The sequence below is a fragment of the Scyliorhinus canicula genome, chromosome 5 (assembly GCF_902713615.1).
Source record: "Scyliorhinus canicula chromosome 5, sScyCan1.1, whole genome shotgun sequence".
Lineage (NCBI taxonomy): Eukaryota > Metazoa > Chordata > Chondrichthyes > Carcharhiniformes > Scyliorhinidae > Scyliorhinus > Scyliorhinus canicula.
This window is the reverse complement of record NC_052150.1, coordinates 92,759,667-92,779,600: the sequence shown is the minus strand read 5'-3', so window position 1 is coordinate 92,779,600 and position 19,934 is coordinate 92,759,667. Positions and strand designations below refer to the sequence as shown.

General features: G+C 42.5%; 1 protein-coding gene across 11 annotated transcripts in view; it reads right to left on the bottom strand.

The window, feature by feature from the left end:
- Positions 1-518: 518 nt before the first annotated feature.
- cdk6 (cyclin-dependent kinase 6) overlaps positions 519-19,934 on the bottom strand; it is a 352,894-nt gene continuing 333,478 nt past the window's right edge. For 10 of the 11 annotated variants that reach the window (XM_038797366.1, XM_038797367.1, XM_038797362.1 and 7 more), the window contains exons 6-8: positions 10,272-10,322; positions 3,349-3,484; positions 519-3,041 (exon numbers count right to left, since the gene is read on the bottom strand). In XM_038797366.1, the coding sequence (XP_038653294.1) occupies positions 2,895-3,041; positions 3,349-3,484; positions 10,272-10,322 (334 nt within the window). In that variant the 3' untranslated portion in view covers positions 519-2,894. Of the gene's footprint in view, positions 3,042-3,348; positions 3,485-3,506; positions 3,858-10,271; positions 10,323-19,934 lie in introns of those variants that run through there. The other variant, XM_038797368.1, reaches the window with a different exon arrangement.

Sequence of the window (19,934 nt, the reverse complement as noted above, 5' to 3'; positions counted from 1 at the left end):
AAAGCAAACACAGTTTATAACTGCTATGAGCACTGGACTGTTTCATTGTTGAGCACCTCTTTGAAATAAAACATAAAACATAAAACCAAAAGTACAGTAATGTCATTAGGTAATAGTCTTTTTTAGGCATGGGGTTTACATCGATGACATCCTAGGAGCAGGGCGGGATGAGGCGGGGTGGTGAGGACCACAGTTTGGAGGAGGGAACTGTTTCACTGCACTATCTGACAAAAACATATAGCAACATAACAAGCACACTTGCATTTCCAGTGCTCTTGGCCACTTTATTTCCTTGAATGAAAAAGCATCTGTAAAGTAGCAGAGCTTTTATAGCAGGACAGGAAAACATGAATTAATAGTATATTTTTAAAATAAATTAACGTCAGAACCATTGATCCTTGCATAAGTGATGTCCCTTGCACCTTTTGCCATTTATTTTCTACTATATTTTTACTGTTTGCTGATCCATTCATCTATACCCCTACTTTTCATGTTCATAATTCAGCTGAAGACAGTGGTTTAGTAATAGAGTAATTTAGTTTTGCAGCACAGAAAGAGGCCTTTCGGCCCAAAATACAAAGGTAATGTGTTCAAGATATACGATTTGACTGAACATACAAAAGGCCAGTTGAACATAATAAGGAGGAAGATGCCTGCTAGAAATCTAGCTCATCTACTTCGAAAAATACAGCTATTGGGCTATCTTGAACCATAAAAATATTATCTAGAAGCACCAAAGTCAGATTAGTGGCTGAGCATTGGTATCACATAGTTACATTTCTTCAAACACTATTAATTCACCTGAAATTGAAGTGTTAGAAAGTTTATAACATCAGTTTAGTATAAATGTCTTGGTAAAATATAGGTTAAAAAATTATCCCCTTTATTTTATGTATTTTTAAGCAGTATTTACAGATTGAATTTGTGCATTTAATTCTGTTGCACTGACATGAGCCTGAACATATATTCATATTCTGGTTGTTGAGTTTAGAGATATACCTCATCAACACCGAACTCTATCCTAATATGCATTCTAATCAGTATTTTATTTGTTTGCTTTTCATCAGTTACTAAACATGAAGACTAGTAACACAGCTTGTTTTGTGTAAAAGTCCTTTGCAATATTATGTTAAACCTTCTTTATTCATAATAAATTATTGAAGTAAATATACGTATCTCGGCATGCTTTAGTTTTTGTAAACTGCAGTTTCAATATATAATGGATGTTAGTTATTTTCGTGCACCTTTTCACAGACACAGTCCATAATGCCACCCATTAATGATACCGTACTAAAGTTTGACTGTCTTCAAGGCAAATACATGTATTAGTACGATATGAAATAGTTTCTTAATCTGTTTTTAACATTCATTCAGATTTATATCCTAAAGACAAGCACTTTATGATTACAAATCTCTAATATTATCTGAGTCATCTGAAGCAGATGAATTTTGACTTGAGCACAACTGTTACAGTACAGTTTGTAAGGAAGATGCTAATATGCATTGGACTAGATCATTTCATCAGTGCTCTATCACACCACAATGATTGAACTATGATGGGGTACTTATCAATTCATCTGTAACATTGCAGTTTGACTAGTGATGCCACCCATCCAGTTTGCCCCCAGACAGTCTGCTTTAACATTGGAGTTTCTGGCAATTTACAAAATGTAAACTTGTGACACAAAGTCAGATTTTTTTTCCCCACAGAAATTTGTTTTTCAACATAATTCTGTATTTTCATCTGCAAGAATCAGTTACCAAGCCTCTTCAAGTTTCCACTGAATTTCATCAACAAAAGAACAAGGATCACATCACACTAACTCTGCACCTAAAACATGATGATCAGGTTTTAGATTTGGCAAATGGTGGCAACCCCAAATTGAACATGCATGACTTCATCTGCAGGTATTAAGTTTTAAGGAGTGTTCTTGCGAGATTTGAAAAGCATCTCAAACTGAAAATTGATGTGATCCATTCACGGATTTCTTCACTTTGCAAATATGTTGATATATGTATTTTATAGTTCTAAAGATATAGTTTCCAAATTCATTGTAGCACTGTTTTGTCTTCTGTTGCAGCAGATATAAAAATACCATCTAAAACAAGCAACCTTTATAAATGCAAAAAAGTAGTCTTGATTTTTAAAAAAATGTTTTCTTTCTTGTTTGTAAAACATGGAGCAGTTCTTTAAATTCCAACATTTCTTTTAAAATCTTTTGTTCCTGCTAATGCCCCAGCAAATGAGCTGCTTTCTGGGTTTGTCCTTTCAATTTTTTGACACAGAAGATTGTTGACACCCAAATGTGCACAGCACCATGGACGATGATTGAAGAAATACATTTCACTTTATTGCATTATTGAAAGAACATTTAATAACTACATTCGTCAGTTAGATTTTGTATCCACTTTGTTTTAATGTTCGAGCTCTGGCCTTAGCAGCTGGAAAAGAAACTCTGGCACGTTTGGCAGTGACTGTATTCGGTAGGTTTGGCAGTGACCTTATTCCATCTTCCAAATATTTCACATTTGCAGCACTCCACATTCGGATGACAAGATTTTGCAGCATTTGTGAATAGTCAGCAGCTAACTGAGTTGAGAAATTTCCTGGGGTAGAGTGAAGTGGATGGGGAGTGAGTGTCAGGGAGCTGCAATAGTTTTTGCATTGTTTCATTATCAGTAAACCTCAATTGGGCTATTAAATCAAGAAAGCACAAGTCGGACACGTTTCAAAAGCAGCATATGGATGAGATTGTGTCATATTGTAAAATAGCTGATTTGTCAAGTAACCTTTGCAAGAGTATGACGCCTGACCAAGAATTCAATGCTCAACAAAAAAAATACACTAAAAAAAGAATCAGACATCTCACAGCCTTGTCCACTTCTGGTCGATGTTAAGCTGTGTTCCCCTCTGAAGAAGACTGGTTTGGAGATAGACACAAGTTCTGATTCTCAGTATATTTCTCGTGGTCCATAAAGTATTGATGAGACAGTGCACTGAAAGCAGATATTCTCTTCTCTGGGTTGAAGGTTAGAAACTTCTGTTTTTCAAAAAAAAACATGAGATTAGAAATAACATTCCAAGTTAAAACAAGCTCAAATACATGCTTCCAAGCTCCAGTAACAGCAGCAGAGCAACAACAGCTCCCTGTAGAAATTCCCAATTTAGAGCTTATAATAATCTGAAAAGTACACACAAAGGAAATAGGTATCCATCATTTAATGTTTTATTTTGGTAAGTTTTCAAAACATAAGTCACAATGATTCCACAGTTTTTAATTTTAAACACTGGATTATCCCACAAGGTAAATAATTTTCTTAATGAAGGACATATTAGCACAAGCATACCAGCAGCAGGTCTTTCCCTAGTTCATTTATCTCTGGTACTAAATCCTGTATTGGCTGTGGAGACCTTGTTGAAAACGCATCTCTTGGTAGGGCCACGTCAGGAGGCCAGTCGTCCTCACTTGGAAGGCCAAGTACGCTGTGTAAAAGAACAATTCCTTAACACGGGTGCAAAAGGCATTCATGAACAATACCACATTCGTAATAACTCACTTGTGTAAAATTGTGTTTTATAATGGGACATAGTTAACCCTCTATTTCCCTCTCCCATTTTGTAGGTTTTTTTCCATGTAATGTCATTTGACAGACAAGAGCGTGGACAGGCTGTCAGATATCCATCAATATCTCTCCATAGATGTCTTTCAGAGATGTATGTAAGTGGCTTTGGAAACTTTTTTGAATGTCCCTTCCTTGCTGTGACAGACATTCAGTCATCCTTTAATCAGTCACGTACCATCGGAGTAAAATTCTTCTTTTGATGAAAAGCTGTGTTTTTCTCTGTAACTAGCAATCTGCCAACAAAATTCAGTCCTGGAAATTACAAAGGTTTCAAAGCAGCACAAGCCTGTGACTGTAGCGATTTGCATATCATTTAGAAAAAGTAGCCATTCATCTTTGAATACAGGAATTTTACCTTTAATGTGAGTGTTAACTGTAACATAACATTGTCTGAAAGCAATAATGCATATAGAATGGGATTACATGAATGGGCAGTCTGATTGATGGAAAAAATTATTAATGTTCAAGTAACCAGACTTGGGGAAATAAATATTCTAGTCTAACTGAATTATATTTAGTTGTATCTGCAACTTTTAGATGTGCCATTAGAGGGCAGTGTTTATCCCTTTAGGTAAACTGTAGGAAGGTGAATGTCATTTGTCTAATGCCATTAAGAAAGTAAAATTTCTGTAATTTTTCTGATCTAAAATCAGAAATGCAGTTTAAATGACTGTAGCATTGTGGATAGCACAATCGCTTCACAGCTCCAGGGTCCCAGGTTCGATTCCGGCTTGGCTCACTGTCTGTGCGGAGTCTGCACATCCTCCCGGTGTGTGCGTGGGTTTCCTCCGGGTGCTCCGCTTTCCTCCCACAGTCCAAAGATGTGCAGGTTAGATGGATTGGCCATGATAAATTGCCCTTAGTGTCCAAAATTGCCCTTAGTGTTGGGTGGGGTTACTGGGTTATGGGGATAGGGTGGAGGTGTTGACCTTGGGTAGGGTGCTCTTTTCAAGAGCCGGTGCAGACTCGATGGGCCGAATGGCCTCCTCCTGCACTGTAAATTCTATGAAATATACATATTTGAATAAAACTCTATTTTCATTACAGCACCAAATGTATGAGCTGCACGTATCTGTGTCAAGATAAAGCTAGAATGAGAAATAGAATAAAACATTTAAATAATTTTATAGGCCCATTTGAGGTGAAAGATGTACTTTATGAAAGCAGAAGTAATGCTTGGTAAAAGGTTTGCCGGAAATTCCTCTTATCTGGAAGTATAGTGTCAGAACTTTCTCGGTGGGCAGTGAAGGCAACTTTCAGAGGTTTTTAAAAAATCTTTCTTTTGACATGGTGGGAAGTTTCTGTGTGAAAGCACCACATCATCTAGTGTTGATATCACTGGTAGAGGTATAATTGGCAGGATTGCATTGCCCCTGCACCCCCCTCACCTGCCCTGATGCAGGCATGCAAAACATGGTCAGTCCAGATCCTGGTGGAAGTCGAGCTTGCAGGCTTGGGAAATGCCAGTTGCCTGAGAATAATTCCTTTTCTCAGAAATTTATAGCTAGCACAGTGCCCCTCCTATTGAGGCAGGCTCCTAGATTCCCACGCAAAATACCATGAAACCGGGATTTGGATGGATTCAGGGATGTGTTCACAGACCAGGCATAGGTTCCAATCCAAATCTGACCTGCCTGCAGAAGGTTGCCCAAAGATTTATAGCTTGTTCTTTCTCTGATTCCAATTTTTGTGCTGCCAAATGTTGGGGGAAGAGTTATGCTGCCCATTATACTATATTCGCTGGCACATTACTGGCATTGTGTGTGTAGCAGTATAGATAGGCAGTGTACTGGTACACTGGCTGCACGTACTGCCATGGGGTGGGGTAGGTTGGTTGAAAGAGGGTTTCATGTACTGGTCCAAAATGTACATATCATTTGTTCGCCTCCTTTATTGCTAATCTATTGGATTCTCCGTTTCTGAGACTAAGTATTGACGGCAACGGAGAATCCGTAGACCTTTACGACAGAAAAGCCGGCTCTGCACCTGGATCGATTCTGTTACCGTTGAGGGGCTAGCACTGGTGTTGCATGGAACACAATCGATTCCAATGGAAAATGGTGCGGGATTCGCTGGGTCCTTGATTGACACTCGGGAGGCTGACAAGCTGCAGCTGACATACACATTAAACTCCCTAAACACACTTATCTCAGCCAGAAATATGGCACTGGTAATGCCTGAACATGCCCATACAGCTGATGGGTCGTCTGGGGTCAGAGGGCACCCAGGGAGGTGCCCTGGACGAACACCTATACAACCCATGGCACCAGGTCCAAAGTGGGCTGTTAATGGTGTGCGCAGCTGCATGGCTGCCTTACCAGCTGCGGCAATGGCGCTCTGTGCCCGTCCACCCCGAACCCACAGACCATCTCCTGGGCGCACCCCACTTCTCCTCCTAGACCTGGCAGAAGACACCCGGCCAGTGGCACAACTGTCAGCAACCTATGGCGATGTTGGACACCTTCCATATCCCCTCTCACTCCCTCAGCAGCCGCCACACCGGTTTCATGATTTTTAAAAGCACAATAATAATAATAATCTTTATTGTTACAGGTAGGCTTACATTAACACTGCAATGAAATTACTGTGAAAATCGCCTAGTCGCCATATTCCGACTCCTGTTCAGGTACACAGAGGGAGAATTCAGAATGTCCAATTCACCTAACAGCGCGTCTTTCGGGACTTGTGGGAGGAAACCGGAGATCCGGAGGAAACCCACACAGACGCAGGGAGAACATGCAGACTCTGCACAGACAGTGACCCAAGCCGGGAATCGATCTTGGGATCCTGTCGCTGTGAAGCAACAGTGCCAACCACTGTGCTACCGTGCCGCCTAAGTAAAACACGCCATCGGGAACTCGGCCCATCGGAGGCGGAGAATCACGGAGGACCTGGAGATTATCGGGTTGGGCCCACTAATGATATGCAAACGGTGTCTACTGTACGTACGGAGTGAAACGCATTGACACCGTTTTCGAGGTGATGGAGAATCACGATTTGCTGTCAAATCAGCGTTGGCTAACGGAGAATCCCGCCCATTATCTACTGATTGAGAAGTGAGGATGGGACATCCCCTCATTTTCAAATAGACTGCCATTACAGGATCTTCTCAAGTTTGAAATGTGACAGTAATTATAGGTGAGTGCTATGCTGCTGCATTTTTATTGCACATCCGGCACTGAACAAAAATACAGGATGACAATAGCATTAAAATATTTTCTGAACTTACGCATCCCACAAAATGTAATACATGATAAATATGGCATAGCCCCCCTGACCTTGGCACGTGGATTCACAACACATGCAGAGCTACACCAGCAGCGTAAAAGTGAAAGATTTATTCCTGCATTTTCAAATGGATTTTTCTACAAATCACATCCTTGAAATGCCAACTCTGTTTTCTCCTCCAGAGTTGCTGCACAAGTTCAGTATTTCCAGCATTTTCTATTTCCAGCATTTGCAGTAGATTATTTCTATAGATCCCAAAAAGTACCCTTTACCTAATTTGACCTGTCCTCCTCCTGAGTATCTGTTCATGAATTCATAACCTTGAATTTCATCACACTATTGAAACATATTCCACATTTTTGTTGCTGCATTGTATGTATCGATTTCATATTAATTTTAGTCTTCATCACTATAGCTCAGAGATGACACCTGGTAGTCACAAGACGTTTTCTGTCATCCAACAAGAGCATAGTGTCTGAACCAATACGTGTATGGAGCAATATCTAATGCAACACCAAATCATGAACAGAAAGTAAATTAAATATAGGAAAAGTAGGATACAATTATTAAGAGGGATACAAAAGAGATAAAGAAAAACATGACAAAAAGTTTTTCAACTTTTAGATCCACAATAATAATTAAAATCTTGAAGGAATGAGGCTCAACACTTGCAAAAGATAATTTTCAGTGCAGAGAGTTTGGGAGTAATTTGGCAGTAATTAAGACTTACCACACCATTACAAATTAACTCACCCGTGAATGGAAAAATCAACTTTTTCTTGCATGTTAGTGGGATCAAGTGGATGTGCACCACAAAAAAAGACAAAGAAAAACGGCCCTTGAGCACGTTCTGTCATTTGATAAGACCATGGTAGACCTGATCTCGGCCTCAAATCCACTTTCTTGCCTGCTCGCCACTATTCCTGGCTCCCCTAGAGTTCAAAAATCTGTTGACCTCAGCTTTGAATATCTTCAACGACTCAGTCTCCAGAGCTTTCTCGGGTAGAGAATTGCAAATGTTCAAAACTCGAAGAGAAGACACCCATCAGGTCTTATCATAAATAGGCAAACACTGATACAGAAGCAACAGATCCCAGTTCTAGTCCTCTCGGCATCAACCCTTTCAATTCTCCTCAGAATCCTCCATGTTTCAATAACATCACCTCTCATTCTTCAGTGAGTTTAGGCTCAATCTGCTCAAACATTCTTCATAAGACAACCCCTTCATCGCAGGAATCGATCTAGCAAACCTTCTCTGACTTCCTCCCAATGCAAATATATCCTGACTTGAATAAGGAGATCATAATTGTACACAATACTCTAGATGTGGTCTTGCCAATACACTGCCCATAGAATCACAATGAAGCTTTCCTACTTTTGTAATCCACTCTACTTAGCAATAAAGGCCACCACATCACGACACTCATGATTTTGAATGCCAAGATACAGGTTATTGTGAAATGTCTGGAGGAGCAGAGCAACTCAGACAGCAACCTTCTGATCTCCATGTTTAACTGAGAATGTGTAGGTGACAAAGCTGCTGTCCGATTTTCTCCTCAATAATGGTGATCACTGATGGTGCCACTATATTTTTACTGCAAAATCCCAGCCAAGGGTTAATGTCATAAATTACACGAGTCTTACTTTCAACTCATCACACTGCCTCCCTAGCTCTTTGCCTCTATCAAAGAAGAAATTTAGGAGCATAAAAACAGTGCAGGAGAGGGAATATTTGCAAATGACCACAGACAGTACATCTGAAATGGTCACAATCAAGCGTGAATTTGAGGAATTATAGGTATATTCAAGATACATATTTGTGGTTAGCGTTAGTTTAAATATTTAGTTTATGGGTTGGTATTTTTAGTGGTTAGAGTTTTGGTGTTAGCTTCAGTTAACAAATGTGTCTTGAGAGCCGGAGTCTATCTCATGAATATCCTATATCATGGGGGAACTCATGAACACTTTGTACATCCTAGAAAACACATGCAGAAAATGCCATCAACTCCTGAATTTGGAATTTATGGCGAGAATTTTATGTGCGATCTGTGCACAGGCAGGTGGGTCTGGAGATTACCACATTTTCCAGTTCCATGGGAGATCGGGAAAGTCCATAATATTATGCTGGCTGGTCCATCAAGGGCCAGCCCTTGTGAAACACGTCCAGATAGGGTAAATGAGGCCTTTGAGAGGGGGAGTGCGGCTGGCACCAGGACCAATGGCAACCAGGTGGGATGCTTAAAGGCAACTGCTGTAGATAATTGAAGGATACAAAGTGAGGTTGGCATCCTGGCAGCAGACACTCCAGGTTGGAGGGCACCTCAAGTGGCATCAACCCTCCCCTCCCCGCCAATTTCTTGGCCGACTGCTTTCGCACTCGTGACTGAGTGCCGAAAAGACGTGGTGATGTGGCGGGATGGCAAGAGGAGACCACCCCACTTCAAAATGGCGGCCATGGCAGAGGCGGCGCTCTTTGAAATGGGACTATGAATTCTATTGCTTTTTTTAAACAAAGGAATTATGCAATTGACTGAAATGTTGCTATAAGGGATAATGTAGTTGAAGGAATGTAAATGTATTATAAGGGTTTTTATGAAAATGTTTTTATATCAAAAACTAAATCTGGGATAGATACTTGGAACTTATTTCATTTAATTTCAACAGGGTCCTGAGATATCTGCCCTGCTAGATACTTTGTGTGCTGGCACGATAGGTATAAGGGCAAACAGTGGCAGATGGGGGCATAGGTTGGCACTGAGTTAACATTAAGATTTTGAAGTCATGGAGTGGACAGAGGGAGATAAACATGCACGGAGGGCATGATGAACCATGGCGGCGTGTGGTGACATGGTTCGGCATGGATAGGGCAATGGAATGTGTTTGCAGGGGAGGGGGGGGGGGGTGCTGTGAGACCTGTTTTAGATATTTTTAAAAACTTTGATGGAGTGCTGGTGCAATGAGCTCCCCTTCCGCCTAGTCTGACTCCGTACCGAGCATCCTCTGCACTCATTCCAAGATCAACCACCAACCTGCAACAAATATCCAACCCCCCGGCCACTCCCTCATGGGTAAGTTTGCAGAGCCAGGAAATGTTTCGACTTTGCACTTGCAACCCAGGAGTGAAAATCCAGGCCAAGGGAAAGAATAATACCATAGAAAAAGGAAAAGGCACTTGGTAGCTTGGCTGTAGCTGTGAAACCCGCAACTCTTAAGTAAACTGATATGCACAATTTGTTAATCCGAGAGACACCTTTAGAGTATGATTTTGTTGACATGACTACAAATTAAAGAAATGCATTAGAATTAATTTAAGTAAAGCATTCTGACAAAAAGTACTGCAATCAAAACCTTTTCTTAGAATTGCAATGTTTCAATCCCCAATCTTCACATGAATTCAATGTAAAAGTTCGATAACTTACTCGAAAATTTTTCCTAATTGATCAATATCTGAATTACCACGGAAAAGGGCACTGAAAAAAACAGAAACAAATCATTAGCTGAAATGAAATTTACTCTTAATTCACAGTTTTGTTTTAAATTATAGGAATTAGTACAAATACCGCGATGTGCACTCAAATAGTTGGCTGATTTTCTCCCATTGAAATCAATAATTCCATGACTGAGTGACAAAATATATTACCAGATGCAGTTAGTCAGGTCAGTTCTCTTTGGTAGCTGTGAATTGTCTCTTGTACACTTACACAAGTTAGGGATACATTTCTTACTTAGCGTCCAAAAACACAGGTTTCTGATTCCATTACAAACTGAAAAATTGCAGATTGATGTCTTTGTTAATAATGCAAATAAAAATTCAGAGAGATTTCTCCTTATTATAGACAAATTATTTTATATCACACGCTTCATCAACAGACCAGCAGGCCCTCTCTCAGCTACAAAGCTGTTTAGCTCAGTGAGCTAGGCAGCTGGTTTGTGATGCCGAACAAGGCCAGCAGCACGATTCAATTCCCGTACCAGCCTCCCCGAACAGGCGCCGGAATGTGGTGACTAGGGACTTTTCACAGTAACTTCATTTGAAGCCTACTTGTGACAATAAGCGATTTTCATTTCCATTCATTTCAAATTTGTTTTCATTTCTGTACTGGGTTTTTGCACCGTGCCAATTCTATGGTCTGTTAAATGAAAATAAATCGTATCAAACTACAGATGGACATAAATGGTTATAAATATAACTGACTCTTCAGTTGGAGAGTTAAAATAAATGTGGGATGATTTAACTGTGAATGTCAGTTATAAATGGGCAGCAATGGCCTGAAAATCATGTTGGGCCATTTACCACTCTGTTTATGCTAATATTCTGGTGATCACCACCTAGATAGCTGAACAGCCACAGCATTTGCCTGTTGCAGACAGGAGGGCGCTTTTAATAAACAAATCGTTGTTCGATCCTATGTGCTGTATTCTTCAACTCTACATAACCTATTAATTCTAATTAGTTTTCAAAAGGACTGCCAGAGGCTGCTCAAAAACAGCTCACAACCAGTTTCATCTTTTATTTTTGTGTGGCTAAGAATATGAGGAATAATCTGGTTCATATTTAGAATTCTCTTCCCCTTGTTGCCCAGGAAAAGCCAATTGCTGGACCTGAATGAAGCACTCAACAGCACCAAATAGATCCAAATACCTCCATTACACTAAGATGCAACATTTGCGAATGCGTTTTGTCTTTTGGAGACACTGGGCTGATGTCTCCGCCGTCGGCATTCTCCATTTTGCCAGCAGCCCAGAGGTTTCCCGATGGCGTGGGGCTGCCCCACAATGGGAAACCCATTGACCAGCCGGTGAAACGGAGAATCCCGACGGTGTGCCGCACCAGAAATCTGGTATGGCGGATTGGAGAAACCCGCCCCGTAAGTCGCAGAATTTCAATTTGGATACAGTAAGGATTTTGGGCCCCAACAACCGTCTGTCGCGTTTAAGAAGGAATTAGCTGCCCTCCTAACCGTGGGCAGCATGGTAGCATAGGTCCCAGGTTCGATTCCGGCTTGGCTCATTGTTTGTGCGGAGTCTACACGTTCTCCCCGTGTCTGCGTGGGTTTCCTCTGGGTGCTCCGGTTTCCTCCCATAAGTCCCGAAGGACATGTTATTAGGTAATTTGGACATTCTGAATTCTCCCTCAGTGTACCGAGACAGGCGCCGGAATGTGGCGATTCGGGGTTTTCACGTAACTTCATTGCAGTGTTAATGTAAGCCTACTTGTGACAATAAAGATTATTATTAACTAAATTTTTCCATGTTGGACGCTAAGGGCATGGAAAAAACCTCAAAACTTAGTTATTTTGCCATTTTAAAAAATGGACTTCCTGCTGAACCAAAAACAATGGCTCGTACAGGTCACATGATCATAGGACTGGGTCTTTGTTCTGTGAGCTACTACCACGAGTTACAAGAACTTAATAATTCCTCACTCAGCCTGTGAGTCTCACAGCCCATTGTACAGATCCCTTGTAAGCAAGAAATGCAGATAACATGCAAACAAACTGGCTTCCCAACCTGAATTATCACAAAAGAGGAAGATCAACACTTCTTATGCCTGCAGAGTTGTTAACAGATACATCTCACATTTGGAACTGCCTAGGTTCATTTTAAAAGGGAACCATTGGGGGAACAATGGAATTCTGGCCAGAAGCACATAACTGATTGATAGTTGCAATTAACCATGAATAGGCCATGTCACATGACCCAAACCTCTGGCCGATTGGGCTGTTTTAATATTGCATCTTTGGCTTCACAGGAAGACTGCTGCTGTTTTAACATCAATTGAAAAGGACTCCAGCAGCTTGGCTCAACAAGCAGTCAGTTACCATCTCCCAACTCGACAAAGTCTGCCAGGTTATCTAATCAGAGAAATTCCATTGTGTTGCAGCACCATTCAGGTTAAGGATTCTTGTGTTGTCTCCAACCAGAAACTCATCGGAACTGAAATGAAAATGGCCAGTGGACTATGACTTCTTGGACTCTGGAAATCAGGTGAACTAATATTCAATTCTGTGACCCTTAGACCGTTACTATTTATAGTTGTAAAACTCTTGTTTTCCTGTCCCCCCTTACTGTATGTGTGTGAGCAAACACTCCTCCCTTGAATTTTGAATGTGAAACAAATTAACCTTCTGAATTAATCATAACGCATGTTTACTGTGAGTCAGTAACTTGGATCTCACTGAGGGCTTGGGAAAACACGCCCCAGTATACTTTAAAAGTAATTCAAAACACCTTCTGCCTAAGGTCAGTTGGTGAGAGGAATAAATATAGTTGCCCTTTCTCTCCTGTCTGTAACACCCCTAACAGCTAAAATACAGCATCTACCCAACAAGCTGCTTCATTAATGATCTTCCATCATAATGTCCAAAGAGGGAATGTTCTCTCATGATTGCACAGTATTTTGGTTTAATTCACAACTCGTTAGATAAGGAATCAGTCTGTGCCCATGTGCAAAAGACCTAGACAACATTTAACTTGAGCTGATAAGTGGTTCATAAACATTTACGCCACACAAGTTAATGGCCATCACCACAGGAGACAATGTGACCATCTCCACTTGACTTGAAATGGCATTACCATCACTGAATCCCCCACCATCAATATCCTAGGGCTCACAGTTGACTATAAAATTAACTGGACCAGCCACAAAAAGTGTGAACACAAGAGCAGATAAGAAGATGAGAAATCTGTCATGAACATGTCACTTCCTGTCTCCCTAAACCTTGACCACCATCTATGAGGCAAAAGTCGGGAGGATGATGGAGTATTCCCCATTTGCCTGGATGAATGTGGTTCAAGCACAACACTCCAGGAAAAAACAGCCCACCTGCACCTCATTCACCACCGTATATATTCACTCCCTCCACCAACAGCGCACTTCGGTTGTAGAGTGCACCATCTACAAAACAATAGCAATTTGCTCAGCTCTTTGACAGCGCCTTCCAAACCTGTGAGTTCTAATTCCCAGAGGAACAAGGGTTTCAGACACATAAGAACTCCACACAGCATCTGGACTTGGTATGATATTACCATTCCTTTACTGTCACTTGATCAAAATCCTGGAACTCCATCCATAATCTCACTATGGTTGTACTTCCATCACGAAGTCTGCAGTGGTTCAAGGAGGTGGTTCTCACCACGGGCAATTAGGAAATGGCCAATAAATATTGGTCTTGCCAGCAACACCTACATCCCATGAATGAATAAAAAAAATTAGTGATTTGTTCTTGTTCTATAACTCTCAGGTGTTGCAGAATCAGTGATGCTGGGAAAGCTAGCAGAAGTTAACTACTCTGTTTGAAAGTCAAACTCACTCCAGTTAAATGCAAGTTTTATCCTATTCAGTGAATTTACTTCAGTTCTGAAAGAAAGATTTATAAAATGTATATAAGTATCACAAGTGTGAGCAAACGTGGAGGTCAGAATGCAGGTCAGGGTGAGACCAAATAATGGTGAGTCAGGTACCTGGATATCTGTGTCCAGGTTCCCAATTTTTGTTCTTGTTGTCTCTGTGTTAAATTGTGGAACTTGCCTCCATTTTCTGCCATGAGCTCAACTGAATGTTCCCCCACTGTTGGAAGGAGGTGGGGGCATGAATTAATCCAGTGGATGTCTGTCGGCCAGCTACCTGCCTGTCCCTGGCTGTCAACAGACCAATTAATGTCCACCTAAGGGCCTCATCCTGCCAGTGGCAGGACAGACCCATGCCGAGTGACCAGCCCAGTATGCTTACCTGTGTGAACTGGTAACAGGTATGGTCCCCAATGTGTAACCATCCCCCTAGGTTGCCCTGGCCCATGGCCTATCAAACACCCTTTGCTGATCTGCTAACACTTGCAAAGTTCTGATCCATCCTAGCTCACCTCCTCAGTGTCTGAGTGCAGTGCTGGCAATGGCCACTGCTCCTGCTGGTGCTACCAGTACGTTGAGGGCTGCTAGTCTCTGATTGGCCAGCAGCTCTCTGAGGTGGGATCTCTTGACCCTGAGGGGCAGAATTTCCACCTCCAGCCTATTAAGTGACTGGGGGACAGCCTTTCTTCCTCGGAATGGGTTCTCCTTGACATTTTAGCTGGGATGGTGAGGATCACAGCACCCTGCATAATTCAGCCCCATGAATGAGAAGCTTCAGGAAAAGAAAGAAAAATAATTTCTAACACGTGCAGTGTGTCTCAACAAATAAACAGAATGCAGAGAACTGATATGTAAGATTAATAACATTTGGAAATCAGTGATCTGAAGAAAAGTTGTTTGCATTACCCGTTATAAATTGTTTATCTGCAGTGTAAACTTTGTATCGGCTGCTATTTCAAACTACTGTATTTCTATTTGAACAACTAGACTCAGATGAATGAAAATTGATTATTTTTGTGTTAAGATATTTATGCTTAGGAAACAGGATGTTTGAATATACATTAGACATTTCTTCTCAGAGTACTCTTTAAAAAAAAATCCAAGATTTCTAAAAGGCAGTGGTGCTCAGTGAACTTTGGAAACAATGTAGAAGTATAAATCCTTGGCAGGTCATCGTTCCACACAAGTCGACCAAATTCCAATATGGCCAGCACTGCTCATAATTTAATTTGTCATGTATTTTTTCAGCCATTCAAATCAGAAAATCAGCTGAGTGTGAGAATGATTGTTAGTTAGAAACCATGCAGTGGAGTTTAAATACATTAGGCTAAAGACCTGCACAACCAACAAGGTGCAAAATGACCTAAATAGTTTTACCACTGTTTCGAGTTTAACCTTCCATGAACGTTGGTATAAAAATTCAGCAAATTTGAAACTAATTATTTGAAGTTGTATGCTGACCTTGACTTTCTTGCCTCTACCCCCTGTCATTTCTCCCTTATTACTCACCATTTTCATCACTTGCCATTTCTTTACTTAAATGAGAGGCACTTGGCCAACTTCCAGAATCCTTGATAGGGGATTCATGAATTCTACTGATGATAACTTTGCATCTAGTCTTCCCCTGTAGGCCCTAAATAGGATCAGGAATTTAGAATGAGGTAAATCCTGGATGCTGCACACTTGCATAGCAGGATGCATAAATATGCGAAAGGTAATACTTTTATTATTTTCTTTTACAGAACCATATAGGACAAGTTCTACAAAGCCTTGAACTGCTGATGAGATTTGCAGAATTTATCCCTTACCTATCCATGCTTTTATATTGACATTTTCTTTCCTGTTGAGGCTTTTTGCACTCACCAAGCTGAGGAACTGATTTCCCCCCCCCATTTTAGGAAACCTGGGCGGAATTCTCCGACCCCCCGGGGGGTCGGAGATTCTCCCGGGGCCGGCGTCAATCCCGCCCCTGCCGTGTCCCGAATGCTCCGCCCCCCGAGATTCGTCGGGGGCGGGAATCGTACCCCGCTGTTTGGCGGGCCCCCCACGACGATTCTCCGGCCCGCGATGGGCCGAAGTCCCGCGGCGGACAGGCCTTTCCCGCCAGCATGGTTTAAACCACTTCTCTTACCGGCGGGATTGGCGGCGCGGGCGGGCTTCGGGGCCTGGGGGGGGGGGGGGGGGGGGGCGCGTGGGGCGATCTGACCCCGCCCGTGGGGCACTTTTTCTTCTGCACCCGCCATGGTGAAGGCGTAAGAGACCCCCTCCCCTGCGCATGCGCCGGTATGACGTCAGCAGCTGCTGACGCACCGCGCATGCGCGGACTTAAGCAGGCCGGCGAAGTCCTTTCAGCCCCGGCTGGCGTGGCGCCAAAGGCAGTTCACGCCAGCCGGCGGAGTGAGAACCACTCTGGCGCGGGCCTTGCCCCTCAATGAGGGCTTGGCCCCCAAAGGTGCGGAGACGCCGGAGTGGTTCACGCCACTCCAACATGCCGGGACCCCCTGCCCCGCTGGGTAGGGGAGAATCCCGGCCCCTATGTCAGTGGTGAGCATACTTACATTAATTTGATAAAGACACAGAGCAAAGCTTCCTTTACTTTGCTCCAACATTATGCTTCAGTTCAAGTTTATATCAGCACCTGTTACTGTATCAATTTTCCCATTTTCTATACCAGCCGTCTTTCTGAGAAGCCTTTAAGTAATAAACTAGTCAGCAGCAAAATAGGGACAGTACAAATCAATGGATTATGCCTCTAGCACTTTTGATATGTTGGCCTAAAGGGACTATTTTACAATCTGATACTACTGGTGGGGCATCTCCCCTGCTGGCAATGCACACTAAACTGACTGTAAATTGTTCTCATGCTGACCAATGGAGGAGATGTTTAACTCATTTCCTGTGTTGGATAAAACAATGATTGTTCAGAAATATTTCAATGAAATTTTAGAATTACACAACATTGATGATGGTAATTCAGACCATCAAGCCTGGACAGGCTCCCTGAAAGACCTGTGGTATTATCATACCTATCAGCATTACGGGGGTTAATGTAGTGTAAAGAGTAGCCAAAAGAGGGAGCTGCACATACAACTATGTAAAGCAGTGATGCTAGACCTTCGGGGAGGAGAGTATGCAGGAGACAGCTAGTGAAGGCCATAAGAACAGCTAATTTGAGAAGGTTATATTATAGTTGACACCAGTAGTGAGATTAGTAGTAGATGAGTGTAGTTAGATGCTATTGATTGATCAATTCTGTATTCTGAAGGACTGAATGTTGAAACCCAGTTTAGTAATGTCAATAAAATCATAGCTTTGTTTAAGTAAAAGCTATACTGTGGTCTTTGTGGAACATTACACCAACCACCCTAAATAAGCAACACAAAGAACACCACAAGACCAATCCAATTCATCTCCCTTCCTTGCCCTTTTCCCAAAGCTCTGCAAATATTTCCTTTTTAAGGAAATAGCCAATTCCTTCGTGAAAGTTATGACTGAATCTGCTTTTACCACCTATCAGCCAACCCAGTCCTAAGGAACAGACAATTTCTCCAGGTTGGTCACCCACTGGCATCACGGGGGTATGCTTGTATGGATCCTGTGCCTGCCCGAGAAACCTGAACAGCTCCCTGTCATAACCCCTATATCGAGCACAGACTACCAGCAGAGATAAATCCCTCAGTGACTCCCATCTGCAGGACGTGCCCACACACCAGTTTCATAGCATAAGAGCTGCATGCCGGCACAGTATGAACATCGGCACAGCACAACCAGCTGCCACCGTTCTGGCGGGAAGGCACATGGTTCACACAATGAGAATACCCACAGTAAACCCAACTGGGAGAACTAGGACAGAAGCCACAGAGCTCATTGCTAAGACCTGTTGTGGCAGCCATCCGTACCCCATTTGGCAGGGACGGGTGATGAGGATAACGGGGTTGCAGTGGCAGCATTAGTCAGTCAGCATGGATTTATGAAGGGAAAATCATGCTTGATAAATCTATTGTAAGAAGTCTTACAACACCAGGTTAAAGTCCAACAGGTTTGTTTCAAACACGAGCTTTCGGAGCACGGCTCCTTCTTCAGGTGAATGGAAAGGCTTGTTCCAGAAATGTTTATATAGACACAGTCAGAGATGCCCCGGAATGCGAGCACCTGCAGGCAATCAAATCATCAAAGATGCAGAGAGAGAGGTAACTCCAGGTTAAAGAGGTGTGAATTGTCCCAAGCCAGTTCAGTCGGTAGGCCTCTGCAAGTCCAGGCTTGTTGGTGGGGGCCGAATGTAATGCGACATGAATGTCGCATTACATTCGGCCCCCACCAACAAGCCTGGACTTGCAGAGGCCTACCGACTGAACTGGCTTGGGACAATTCACACCTCTTTAACCTGGAGTTACCTCTCTCTCTGCATCTTTGATGATTTGATTGCCTGCAGGTGCTCGCATTCCGGGGCATCTCTGACTGTGTCTATATAAACATTTCTGGAACAAGCCTTTCCATTCACCTGAAGAAGGAGCCGTGCTCCGAAAGCTCGTGTTTGAAACAAACCTGTTGGACTTTAACCTGGTGTTGTAAGACTTCTTACTGTGCTCACCCCAGTCCAACGCCGGCATCTCCACATCATGATAAATCTATTGGAATTCTTTGAAGAGGTAACCAGTACAGTCGACAAGGGGGAGCCAGTCGATGTGGTATATTTGGACTTTCAGAAGGCGTTTGACAAAGTCCCGCATAAGAGATTATTGTGCAAAATTAAAGCGCATGGGCTTGGGTTTTGAGGTGGATAGAAAACTGGTTGGCAGAGAGGAAACAAAGAGTAGGGATTAATGGGTCCTTTTCAAATTGTCAAGCAGTAACTAGTGGGGTACCACACGGGTCGGTGCTGGGACCCCAGCTATTCACAATACATATTAATGATTTGGATGAGGGAACAAAATATAACATATGGAAGTTTGTAGATGATACCAAATTAGGTGGGAGGGTGAATTGTGACAAGGATGCAGCGATCCTCCAGCAAGATCTGGACAGGTTGGGCGAGTGGGCAAATTAATGGCAGATGCTGAATAATTTAGATAAGTGTGAGGTTATTCACTTTGGAAGCAAAAACAGGAAGGCAAATGACTACCTGAATGGTTGTAAATTGGGAGAGGGGAGTATGCAGCAGGACCAGACAGGGTAGATGCAGGGAAGATGTTACCAGTGATGGGTGTGTCCAGAATCAGGGGTCACAGTCTGAGGATTCAGGTAAACCATTTCAGACAGAGATAAGGAGACATTTCTTCACACAAAGAGTGGTGAGCCTGTGGAATTCATTACCATAGGAAGTAGTTGATGCTAAAACTTTGAATATATTCAAGAGGTGGCTGGATATAGCACTTGGGGAGAATGGGATCAAAGGCTATGGGGAGAAAGCAGGATTAGGCTATTGAGTTGGATGATCAGCCATGATCGTGATGAATGGCGGAGCAGGCTCGAAGGCCAAAAAGCCTCATCCTGCTCCTATCTTCTATGTATCAAGGGTCGGGTGCAAGTCACTGATGGGGACGGGGTGGCAGTGTCATAGAACATAGAACAGTACAGCACAGAACAAGCCCTTCGGCCCTCGATGTTGTGCCGAGCTTTGTCCGAAACCAAGATCAAACTTTCCCACTCCCTGTCATTCTGGTGTGCTCCATGTGCCTATCCAATAACCGCTTGAAAGTTCCGAAAGTCTCCGACTCAACTATCACAGCAGG